This window comes from Heloderma suspectum, chromosome 1 (assembly GCF_057233095.1).
Source record: "Heloderma suspectum isolate Gila_16-S chromosome 1, 16-S_ref, whole genome shotgun sequence".
NCBI lineage: Eukaryota > Metazoa > Chordata > Lepidosauria > Squamata > Helodermatidae > Heloderma > Heloderma suspectum.
Window position 1 is genome coordinate 74,013,572 of NC_139458.1, and position 12,215 is coordinate 74,025,786.

At 40.8% G+C, this 12,215-nt stretch overlaps 1 protein-coding gene across 9 annotated transcripts in view; it reads right to left on the minus strand.

Annotated features, from left to right (window-relative positions):
* Window positions 1-3,503: 3,503 nt before the first annotated feature.
* The window catches only part of PSEN1 (presenilin 1), a 45,471-nt gene continuing 36,759 nt past the window's right edge, over window positions 3,504-12,215 (minus strand). For 5 of the 9 annotated variants that reach the window (XM_084847500.1, XM_084847474.1, XM_084847483.1 and 2 more), the window contains 2 exons: window positions 9,734-9,852; window positions 3,504-6,104 (listed from right to left, as the gene is read on the minus strand). In XM_084847500.1, the coding sequence (XP_084703626.1) occupies window positions 5,949-6,104; window positions 9,734-9,852 (275 nt within the window). In that variant the 3' untranslated portion in view covers window positions 3,504-5,948. Of the gene's footprint in view, window positions 6,105-9,230; window positions 9,351-9,733; window positions 9,853-12,215 lie in introns of those variants that run through there. The other 4 variants (XM_084847540.1, XM_084847530.1, XM_084847510.1 and 1 more) reach the window with 4 other exon arrangements.

Here is a 12,215-nt window from a genome sequence, read left to right on the forward strand (position 1 = left end):
ATTCAGAGACTGCTTGTAATGCAATCTACCCTCCCCCATCAGTGACCTATATACATTTCATCCTAATAAGGCTATTTTTACTGTTCAGCACAGATTGCTTTTCAGTATTTTTGTATAGCTTTTTCCATGCCTTAATTATGTCTCCTGTGGATTCAAAATAACTGGTTTTGACAAGTTTTCTAAATTAATATGAAGGGAAACTTTTAGAAATGGAATGAATTTTTAAAAAATAAGCCTGAAAAACTGTTCTTTTGAGACATGTGCTTTTAAACATCTCTACAGTCTAACTGTGTGTTGTGATCCTACACATACAGTGACTGGGTTTGGACAACACGACAAACCACCATGGGCAGTGAACCATGGTGGGCTGTTGTGCTGTCCAAACCCCGTGTGTTTTCTGCAGGATGGCTTAATCTTCATGAACAAGTCACCCTGAGAACCCATAGCTTGTTGTAGGGTTGTTCATATCCATAGTTGGTTGTCGTGTTGTCTGAACTCGGAAGAGCAATTTTATCCTGGGTTGCTGGGATCCACTATAGAGCTGCTTGGCAAGAGCAGCAAAAAATCCCATGCCACTCTTCTGATCTCGCCAGTGCCATCTCCAGCCTCCCTTGCCAGTGACTGCTCCTCCATTAATGGCAAAAAGGCACCTTGGAAGGAATGTTACTCAACTGCTATCTTTAAAAAAAATCAGTGCCTCAAAATTAAGCAGATGCAGATGCTTGGAAGCTAAAACTTGTTTTTATTGGTCTTTTGCAAGTGTGCAAGAGCACACATATGAATTTATTTATTTCATTTCTATACCACCCAATAGTCAAAGCTCTCTGAACCCACCCGCTGTATTAAATCCAGCCCCATGGAGTTTGATGGTGACTGTGTGAAGGACTGCAAACTTTCAAACCAATCTTATGCTGGTTTACTTGAAGTCAAACTAAATTTGATGAAGTATACTCTCATGGAGGAGTGCATAAACCCTATGCACACTTGGGAGTAAGCCCCATTGAGAATCCATAGGACTTCAAAGTAAGGATTATTGTTGTTATTATTAATTACATTTATTTATTGCCCAGCAGTCGAGGCTCTCTGGATCGTTCACAACAATTCAAAACATAAAATACAACATGATAAAACATAATACTTTTAAAAGTAGCATGTAAAACCAAAGTAAAACCCAACACCCAGTTGTAACAGCAGTTACAAACCAGGGAAAGTCTAGGTGAAAAAGTGCATTTTTAGAAGGTGTTTGAAAGATTCCACAATTTCTGCCTCCCAAACTGCATTGGGGGGGGGGCAGGTTCCAGAGGGTGGCTGCCACCCACTACAAAGAAGGCCTGCTTTTGAGGTACTTCATAGCGACATTCTTTCATTTTGGAATGACCAAGACAACCTCCTCTGATAATCTTAGATGTCACCTGGGTATGTATTAGGGAAGGCAGTCTGCTAGATATCCTGGTCCCAAGTTGTTTAGGGCTTGGTATGACAATAACATAACTTTGTACGCGGCTCGGTAGCTAATAGGCTACTAGTGCAGTTCTTTTAACACAAGTATTATGTGAGCAAAGCTAGGTGTTCCAGTGAGCACCCTTGCTGCTGCATTCTGCATTAGCTGCAGCTTCTGAACATGCTTAAGATCTGGCTGTTTGTCACGACTGGCTGATTGCATCCTAAAAGTTTTCCACATTTAGGAGTCTTGTTAACCGATATGAAAGTAGGCAGAATTCAGTGAACAAGTGTAACCCCCACTCCACCCCCATTAAGGCAACAAGGTTAATTGCAGGAATAGAAGGCCCTATGCAAACACAGGAAGTTCGAAGAGTAGGGGCTGGGCTGTTTGCTTAGCAAAAAAGGAAGTGACAAGCATGTGAACAACTGGGGAGAGTCATTTAGGTGAAAAGAAACTAAACAAAATTTACCAAACTGACCAATCACAAACTGCAATTTTGGAATTAACTAGGTCATTAATGTGACTAGCCAACCATATTAGGTTTAAAACCAAATTGGCTATCAAAGGTAATATAAAAACTTTAATCTGGCATCATTGTAGCCTATTAATGACAGGAAAGCTTTAAACCTGTGGTATAGTATTTGGGGGCAGTTTTGTTAAATTAACATTTTCTGTAAAACAGCCATAACAATCACAATGAACTCTGGAGGTGGTGCTAACAGATCAAATATCTTCTTGGAGAGGCTCGTGGTTGCTTGATTTTGTGCTCTAATTTCTCAGTGTTGGGAGTGTGGCAAACATTTCCCAGGCCAAGTGGCCCAGTTTATTCCAATGAAAGCTAGCACCTCAGCTTACTTGATTTGAGCCACTTGGATTTTAAAGTTATGCCAATTCCTTACCACAAAGATACCTCTGGAATGGTGCACCACTCAATATCGATGATGCAATTTAATATTTTGGGTGCTTATTATACAGATATTAAACTAGATCCCTTTCAGGATTTGCATCAACCCTGAACTTAATAGAATCATAGAACAGTAGGATTGGAAGGGGCTTTTAAGACCGTCGAGTCCAACCCCCTGCTCAATGCAGGAATCCAAGTCAGAGCATCCCCGACAGATGGGTGTCCAGCCTCATCTTGAATGCCTCCAGTGTGGGAGAGCCCACTATTGCCCTAGGTAGTTGGTTCCATTGTCATATTGCTCTAACAGTCAGGACGTTTTTCCTGATGTTCAGCTGGAATCTGGCATCCTGTCACTTGAGCCCATTATTCCGTGTCCTGCACTCTGGGATGATTGAGAAGAGATCCTGGCCTTCTTCTCTGTGACAAGTACTTGAAGAGTGCTATCATATCTCCCCTCAGTCTTCTCTTCTCAAAGCTAAACATGCCCAGTTCTTTCAGTCTCCCCTCATAGGGCTTTGTTTCCATTCCCCTGATCATCTTTGTTGCCCTCCTCTGAACCCTCTCCAGTTTGTCTGCATCCGTCTTAAAGTGTGGTGCCCAGAACTGGACACAGTACTCCAGATGAGGCCTAACCACTGCTGAGTAGAGGGGAACTAGTACTTCATGCAATTTGGAAGCTATACTTCTATTCATGCAGCCCAATAGTATTTGCCTTTTTTGCCGCCACATCACATTGTTGGCTCATATTCAGCTTGTGGTCTATAACAATTCCAAGATCCTTCTCGTTTGTAGTATTGTGGAACCAAGTATGCCCCATCTTATAACTGTGGATTTGTTTTCTTTTTCCTATGTGCAGAACTTTGCATTTATCCCTATATTAAATTTCATTCTGTTGTTTTCAGCCCAGCATTCAAGCCTACAAGATCACCTTGAATTTTGTTTCTGTCTTCCAGGTTATTTTATTAGCTATCCCAATTTTGTGTCATCTACAAATTTGATAAGCATTCCCTGAACTTCCTTATCTAAGTTATTAATAAAAATGTTGAAGAGCACTGGGCCCAGGACTGAGCCCTGCGGTACCCCGCTCGTTACCTCTCCCCAGTTTGAGAAGAGAACTTCTATGAGTGCTGACCACAAATAATGAAAGGGACAGTATAGGATCCATGCATTATTTATTTTTAATAATTTGATAAATACAGAGAAAATTGCAATAACCTATCAAAATTATATTTTAATTGAAAAGGTGTTTTTAAAAAGGTTTATTCACATTTAGTTCAGATTATATACAAACCAGTGTCTGAAAAAAATCAAATGCTAGAGTAAAAATCCAATTTTACTCCATTTCCAGTATTATGAAACAAGAAGATTACACCACTGTACAGAACCAAGTACTGTAGATGTCTTGATAATGGTCTTTACACAGAGCTGCCAAAATAATTTACCAATAAAACTGAAGAAAATATCTTTATCCATCCTAAAAAAAATCCTCTAATGTACTCTAATATTTATTTCTTTTACTGCATCAGCAACTGTCATGTACAAGGATAGAATTACAACTGCAACATCCAAGATCTTGTGAGCGAAAAGTCAGCTGTGACTGTGCTTTGTACTTCAAGAAGATTCAGCTATTTCAGCTTTCCGTAGCCCTTAAAGGTTTGGAATTCACCCGGGCTTGAATAGATTACATTAGCCCCATATCTTAATTGCCACTGGAACTTAGACATGGCCTCATTAAAAAACATTATACACTTGACTACAGATATAAACATAACTTTTTCTCATCTTTGTTATCAGTCAGTCTGTAATAAAGTCCAATATACAGAAAAAGCAGAGAAAATCAATTTTTACCTTCCTGTAATACTTGATTTGACTTTTCAAACTTCTGCTAACAAGCAGTTCCTTAATCATCTATGTAAATTTTGAGAGAAGGTATCAGAACTGGCAATATAACCACTGAAGACTGAGTAGTGTTAAGGAATCTTTAAGGCAAATTTGATGGGCCTCTTTGGCAAAGGGGTATATGCATATTTAACCAAACAATACACTAGAGGGTGTTGGCTTTCGAAGGGTACTGAAACTGAACATGTTCAAGAGGATTTGAATGGCTGAATCATCTGGTCCCTCTCAAGTTTTGATTCCATTTCCTAGCCACTTTGGTGCTGCCCTTGATTAGGTAGCTGGTAGTACTGCAGTTGATCCAGTCTAGTATCTTACAAAATTCAGATGGTACTGTTACGTTTCAGAATCTTCTGCATCTAAGCAGCTTGGTGCCCTCTGGATGTTTGGGGCAAAAACTCTATTGTGGCTAAGGTTTTAGGCCTTTTTTCTGATATAACAGAATCCTCTATAGGAGTACATTTGTAATTATTCCCAATGGAGAATACAAGGGAGGAAAAGTTATGCAAGAAGTGGTTACTACAGGAATTTTTCTGGAATGATCCTGTGAGTAGGGCAAAGCAGGAATCTAGTATTTTGGTTATAAACATTGTCTGAAAAATCCACATGGATGAACAACTCAAACGTAATATTTTTCATATGTAGGATTTCAAAAAGATTGTTCCATAACAGTTCTGTGGGGATATTATGTGGGTATCAGCCCTCAACCTTGTAAAATATACATTTTCTCTCTTTATTTTTACAGTACGGCACACACCTTTTTTACACAATGATCCCAAGAAATGCTAAAAAATTTTAAGTTTGATAACAAGAGATGAATTCAAACATTCACCATTTTGTTAAAAAAACACAATAGAAATGTTTTTGGTTGTAGTGTGTCTCATTGCTATTCTGTAGCTTTAAGAGTGTCATGTCTTCTTATCTCTTAATATTTGAATACATTATATAGCTCATTATAATGCTGAAAAAGTATTCAGTATATTTTTGAGGAAGGGAGAAATCTAGAAATGGGCTATATAAATTTAGTTAGTATCATTTTTTAAAAATCAAGGATCCCAACTCTGATCACATGACTAGCTGGTTAAAAACTCAATCTAAGGAACATTTGGCAGCGAAGTCAGAAAGTAGGTGTTCTGTGCTGAAGAATGCTAGCAACTTGCAAATTTGCACACAGGCTATTGTGCCAGAATGACAATTAGAATTTTAAACATGTAACACAAAGCACACGGAATGACTTGCATGATTTTCTCTTTAGACAAGACAAAATTATTTCATCTACAGGGCAGTTGCTGCTCTCCAGGTAATCCTTAGGGGGATCAAGATGCTAGTGCTGACAGTTGATTTTCTGGAGCCAGGCTGATGCTTCAAACATTCAGACCGCTTAGTTTGATTTACCAGTCCCCTTTGTTTAACCTCACAGCAATTCTCAGCACTCTTCAACAGTGGGGTAGGGGTGGAATTACTGTGCTGAGTAGTTATGTTGCTGGTGAAAGCATAGGCATCCTTTGTACATATGGTCCTTTCAAAGATGTATAATTCAGACTGCTGAGGACTTAATGTCCCATAGCCCATTCATTTTTACAGAGAAGAATCCAGTAGTGCCCAGCACAGTGGGTGCTTTAAGAAGTGGGGGACAATAAATTCTCCTTCCCATATTTGCTACAGTCAATACAAATGTCCAGAAGTGGTCAACTTAAAAGTATGCTAGATATAAAACTGATGGGATGCTAGCTGGTCCATAAAAGGTTGCACCAAGTTATCTGTGGCAAAATAGAAAACGAGCCCAAAGGTTATGGAGATTGGAAGAGCTGGTAAGGCTTTTTTAAAGATGGCAAGCAACAAGAGGGTAAGGCACAGGCCCTGAGGGGAAAAGACAAAAAAGGACACGCAAGTTAGATGCTGGAATTCTGAACACAAAATATTACAGGCTATGTTTGCCTGCTTCCATGAAAAATTACCTGCATTGTATGTTTTCAGTGATAAGCTGCAAACCATCATACAGCAGGGGTGGGCAGAAGGTAGATTTCCAGATGGTTTGGAATTCAACTTCCAGCAGCCCCTGCCAGCATGGCCAAAAGTCAGGAATGCTCAGAGCTGAAGTCCAAAACATCTGGGATATACAGTCTGCCAATCCCTGCTGCCCTATATACAGTCAGGGCCAGAAATACTGGAACAAGGATAACTGTTTTGGCAGTTGGCCTCTGTACACCACCACATTGAAGTTGAAAGGAAACTCACCCAGATGGGAGCGAAGTCAGGACTTTCAGCTGTAATTCAAGGGGTTTGACAAAAGTGGGGCACCAAGCAATCTGGAAGTACAGCCAGTGGCATACCCCTCCCCCCCATCATTGGTGGCTCATAAGTAATGGAACAAACCAACATAATTTCAAACTTAAGGATCCCCTTTAATACCTGGATGAAAATCCTTTGTAGTCAATGACTGCCTGAAGTCTGGAAACCATGGACATGACCAAATGCTGAGTTTCCTCCCTCGAGATGCTTTGCCAGGCCTTTACTGCAGCTGCCTTCAGCTGCTGCTTGTTTGTGGGTCTTTCTGCCTTCACTCTTGTCTTCAGTAAGTGAAAAGCATGCTCTGTTGGGTTGAGATCAGGTGACGGACTTGGCCACTGAAGAACATCCCAGTTCTTTGCCTTGAGAAACTCTTGGGTAGCTTTTGCTCTATGTTTTGGGTCATTATCCATCTGCAATATGAAGCGGTGTGCTATCAGTTTGGCAGCATTCGGCTGAATCTGAGCAGAAAGTATAGGCCTATACTCTTCAGGATTCATCCTGCTGCTTTTATCAGCAGTCAGGTCATCAATAAACACCAGTGACCCGGTTCCATTGGCAGCCATACATGCCCTTGCCATAACACTGCCTCCACCATGTTTGACTGATGATGTGGTATGCTTGGGATCATGAGCTGTTCCTTTCCTTCTCCATACTTTTCTCTTCCCATCATTCTGGTACAAGTTAATCTTGGTTTCATCAGTCCAAAGAATCTTATTCCAGAACTGGGCAGGCGTTTTTAGGTGTTTGCTGGCAAAGGCTAATCTGGCCTTTCTGTTCTTGAGCATTATCAGTGGTTTGCTCCTTGTTGTGAAGCCTCTGTATTTACATTCATAAAGCCGTCTCTTGACTGTAGATGTTGACAATGACATGCCTACCTCCGCAAGAGTGTTCTTGAGCTGGCTAGATGTTGTGAAAGGGTTCCCCTTCACCATGAGCAGAATTCTGCAATCATCCACTTTAGTTGTCTTCCGTGGTCTCCCAGGCCTTTTGCTGTTGCTGAGCTTGCCAGTTAATTCCTTCTTTTTCAGGATGTTCCAAACTGTTGTATTGGCCACTCCCACTGTTTTTGCTATCTCTCTAATGGGTTTATTTTGTTTCCTCAGCCTAATGATGGCCTCCTTCACTTGCATGGACACCTCTTTGGACCTCATGTTGGGAGTTCCAGTGAACAGCTACCAAATGCAAATGTAACACTCAGAACCACCTCCAGGCCTTTTATCTGCTTGATTGGTCATGGGGAAACAGGTCACACCTGGCCATGTAGGTGCTTGTCAGCCATTTGTTCCATTACTTATGAACCACCAGCGATGGGTGTGTGTGTATGCCACTGGCTGTACTTCCTGAATGGGTAGTGCCCCACTTTTGTCAAACCCCTTGAATTACAGCTGAAAGTCCTGACTTCGCTTCCATCTGGGTGTGTTTCCTTTCAACTGGGTGTGTTTCCTTTCAACAGAGGCCAACTGCCAAAACAGTTATCCTTGTTCCAATATTTCTGGCCCTGACTGTACTTTATCATGTTGAGTGGTCATTACTGGGAAAATCTCAGAAGGAAAGTGGGGGGCTTATCAGAATAGTGGGGCAATCAGTATTCTGCAGTAGGTTAGAAAACCTAGCTCTTCATCCAGCTAGGCAGAGGTCCCTACATTCACTGTAGGAGAGTCCATGATAATGGAGGAAGCTGGGTGAGGAGAAGGATCTCTCAACTAATCAACAAGGCCTGGGTGAGGGACTAGGAAAGCCTCCTTCTCACCAAGCAGCTAGGAGGTGCCTGCCCAGCATCATGCAGGGAGTGAGGTTCAATATGTATTACATTGTAACCAGAGATCATCTGCAATGGTGCATTCACCAGGAGTAACCTAATATCTTCAGAACAGTTGTGGATGCAACAACCTCCATTATTCTGGACCATCCATAATAATTTAGGTCCCTGCCTTGAATTTCTACTTTTTCTTTAAAATAAACAGGCATACATTTCAGCCAATTGGTGCAGACACACCAATATGACAGACAAGCCATCCCTCTCCTCTTAACACACCAGGTGGGTTTGCATGATCACAGAGGGAAAATAAACCACAGTAGCTTATTTTCCCTCTGGGAACATGCGAACCTGGTCACTGACCCGGTTTGCACAATTATGGCATGGCTAACAAGCCACGATGCCTTGTTAACCCCACCATGCATGCTGGCCAGATTTCCCTAACTACCCTCACTGGCATGGCTTGCCGTGTCATGTGAAGATGGGCGGCATGGTTTGTTTGAGAGAGCAGTGATCCTCAAATAACAACATGGGCTGTTGTTGGGTTATTTGAGAGTTGCTGCCGCTGGCAAACAAGCCATGCCACCCAGGTTCAGATGACACAGCAAACCGTGTCAGCAGGGTAATTAGGGGAATCTGGCCGGCATGCGTGATGGGGGAAATAAGCCACAGTGGCTTATTTCCCTTGCTGCAATGGTGCGAACTGGCCCCGTTACTGGCAACTGGCCTGGTTCAAAGCAAGGTTGGATAACTGAGAGAAGATGTACTTCAGGAAGGCTCTCCTGTGTGAAGCACTGCCAAAAATTCTTAAGGATATTGGATGTGGGTAACACATCTGAACAGATCTTTTATGCTGAACCCTTTCCCCAAGACACACCTTACAGAAACCAATGTAGATGTTTGGTATTTTATACTAAACTATTTGTAAGGCACTCTGTTTCATAAAATGAAACTGGGTATGCAAGTCCATGACATAGTTCTAAGTTTCATAATTCTGTATAATTCACCCACCTGTTTTCAGAGGGCTGGGAAATAAGCTAAGCACATTTGTATCTCTGCTGAACATGAAAATATAAAAAATGAAACAGGATGTGTACATTCTTCACATAGCTTTACATTTCAGATGAAGCAACTACCACAAATTACCAATAGATAATTTTTGAGATTTTTGAAATAGATTTTTGAGCGGGTTGGGGAAAGATCACACACATTCCTGCTATGAATCAGGAAGTGTTATATATGCAAGGAAAAAACTGCAAGAGAGGTAATGAGGTTGCCTAGTTGACAAGGCAAATTAAATCAAATCCTATGGAATACTGTTCTGAAATGAGGTCTCCCATGATTCATTAGTAATTACTTCATTTTACTACTAAGAAGTGGAATGGAAAATTGTTATTAATACTTTGTTACACTTCTTAATACTTGTTAAATGTATACTCACAATTAAAATGGCTACAAAACAGGCTAAAGTTGTGTTCCAGTCTCCACTGGCTGTTGCTGACGCTTTGCCAACTAGAACACTGTAGAAAATGAAGTCCCCTAAGCCAAGCTTAACTCCCCCTGCAGAGGAAAAAAAGAGGGACTAAGCAAAGAAAAAAAACAAAAACCTCTACTCCTGTCCCTCAACCATGAAATTAAAGCCACCATATGCAGTAACATATGTTTAGTTGTAACCCATTTGTTAAACCCAGCGAGCAAACGTGAAAACTAAATGCACCTGTCTTTTCTGCTGCCAACTCTGTGGGGTCTCTACTGTTGTATTACAGCAGTGTGCCAAATGTATGCATTTTCCTATCAAACAGATGTGACTGAACAAACCTGAACAAATATTTTGAAGCTCCAGGATTTCAAATGAGTTAAGTTACTAAGGGTGCAATCCTATGCATGTTTAGACAGAAAAAAAAGTCCTACAACTCCCAGCTAGTTGGGGAATGCTGGGAGTTGTGAGACTTTTTTTCTGTCTAAACATGAATAGGATTGTGCCCTAAAGAACCCAAACTAGAAGTTGGAAAGCGAGTCGAGATTTGAGTTAGCCTTTGCCTGTGCATGCAGCTCCTTTGCTCCTCCCTTTGCAGCACGAGCAAACAAAGAAGGAAACTTCTAATTAACCATAGTTTCCAGTTTTGTCCAAACTATGGTTACTGGTTTGGGAACAAGCCAGGTTATTAAACCAATATCAAACCATGATAACCATAGTTTTGCAGTTCAGACAAATGGGGAAACTATGGTTAATCAGAAGCTTCAGAAGCTCACACCATGAAGAGAGAAGCAAAGGGGCTGCACATGCAGGCATACGGCTTGTTCCTATCTTGGCTTTTTAAGACAAGATATGATCATCTGAATGCAGCCACTGTGTGGGAACAGTTGACTAGGAATTGCATGGTAGAGTTTTAAATCCTGTGGTGGCTATAACTATATGGGAAGGCAGACTGCAGCCTCTGACTACATGGGAAGCTCAGTCTTATCATCCTTCCAGTGCTGCTTAGAAAGAGGGGTTGTAGCACTGAGCTTAACTGTGTGGTCTGGTGCGACAGATTACTGTCTTCTCATATTATTACAAATACCACATGGCATGCTTTTCAGCTGCTACCCACATGCTTCCTAGCCACCTCCCTGCCCTGTGACTATTGTTATCAAATGTGTATCTTTGGCAAATCCAATGAAATGAAATATAAATTACTTTCATTATTTATCTTATTTGATTACAACTTACTGGTAAAAGACAACTTCTGTTTTCCTGCCTAGAGAGTAAATAATTTGCTTGGAGTTTGCAGTTTTTGCTTAAAATGATAGCTTGCTTGCATGCAACGCTATATCCAGTGCCCCAATGTCTCCTACCAGATTCTTATTATAATTTTTTTAAAGGCACATGTGTCTAATTATGATGCATCTTCACATTTTAACCTATGTTTACGGTTTACTGTATAAGCTGTTAGCTTTATTTTTATGATAATTAGCAGCTTGACAGGCTTTTAGAAGTATAACGTTTAATTAACAGAAAACAGGAGGGCGTCTGTATTTTTATCCCATTACATAAAACTGAAGCAGTCCCTAAAGGTTTTCTCAAGCCCTTAAGTTACAATGATAGCTTTGACCCTCATTCCCAAACACAGTGATCCCCATTAGGCATTCACCACAGTTATCATCAATAATTTCTGATGTTAGATAGCAGTTGATAGTTCTTTGCAAGGTCTCTGTCTGACACTGTCCCAGCCAAGGATCTAGATGTTTCCCTAATGTGCAAATAGAGAATCACAATTTTGCTAGTTACATTCCTTATGTTGCATCCCTTTCAGCTGGGCATTCCAAATTAGTGTGTGTGGGGGAAATATGGTCAGGATCTGAAGCACTAGGGCATATCTAGTGGGAGTTTTAATGTTTTTCCTTTGAACAGCAGACTCATATGCTGTATCACAAACTGCTTTTGAAAGTACTTTCAGTTGTAAACATGGTTTGCTATGTGACATAGGGGGCTGCAATTCAAGAAACCCAAGACCAAGGCCATGTAGAATGAGTTGTGTGGTTCTTTGTATCTTGGCCTATATATGCTATAGACAGAGGGTCTGTCCTTTCCTCTATATCTGTTCCTATCATATACACCCACATTACAGTGGTGGGCTTATGTCCCAAACATCTGGTGATATGCACAACTCCCCTAACTCTATCTGCGAATCCCCTTGTTAAATGAGATTTTCAACATTATGCTGCAATTGTTGCAAGGCATAAAAATAACCCATGTCATATATTTTATGCCCTGTACAAAAAGCAGTTGTATAGAATATTCTGCACTTATCAGTTTCTGAGTAAAAACTAAAAGCAGACTGTATAAGTTTGTCATGACAGCCCTGTGGAGGTCAGAACTCATGCTGACAGGGGAAGGGACAACATACGTTCTAAGATCTAATGAGCTTTCCCAGAGTTTT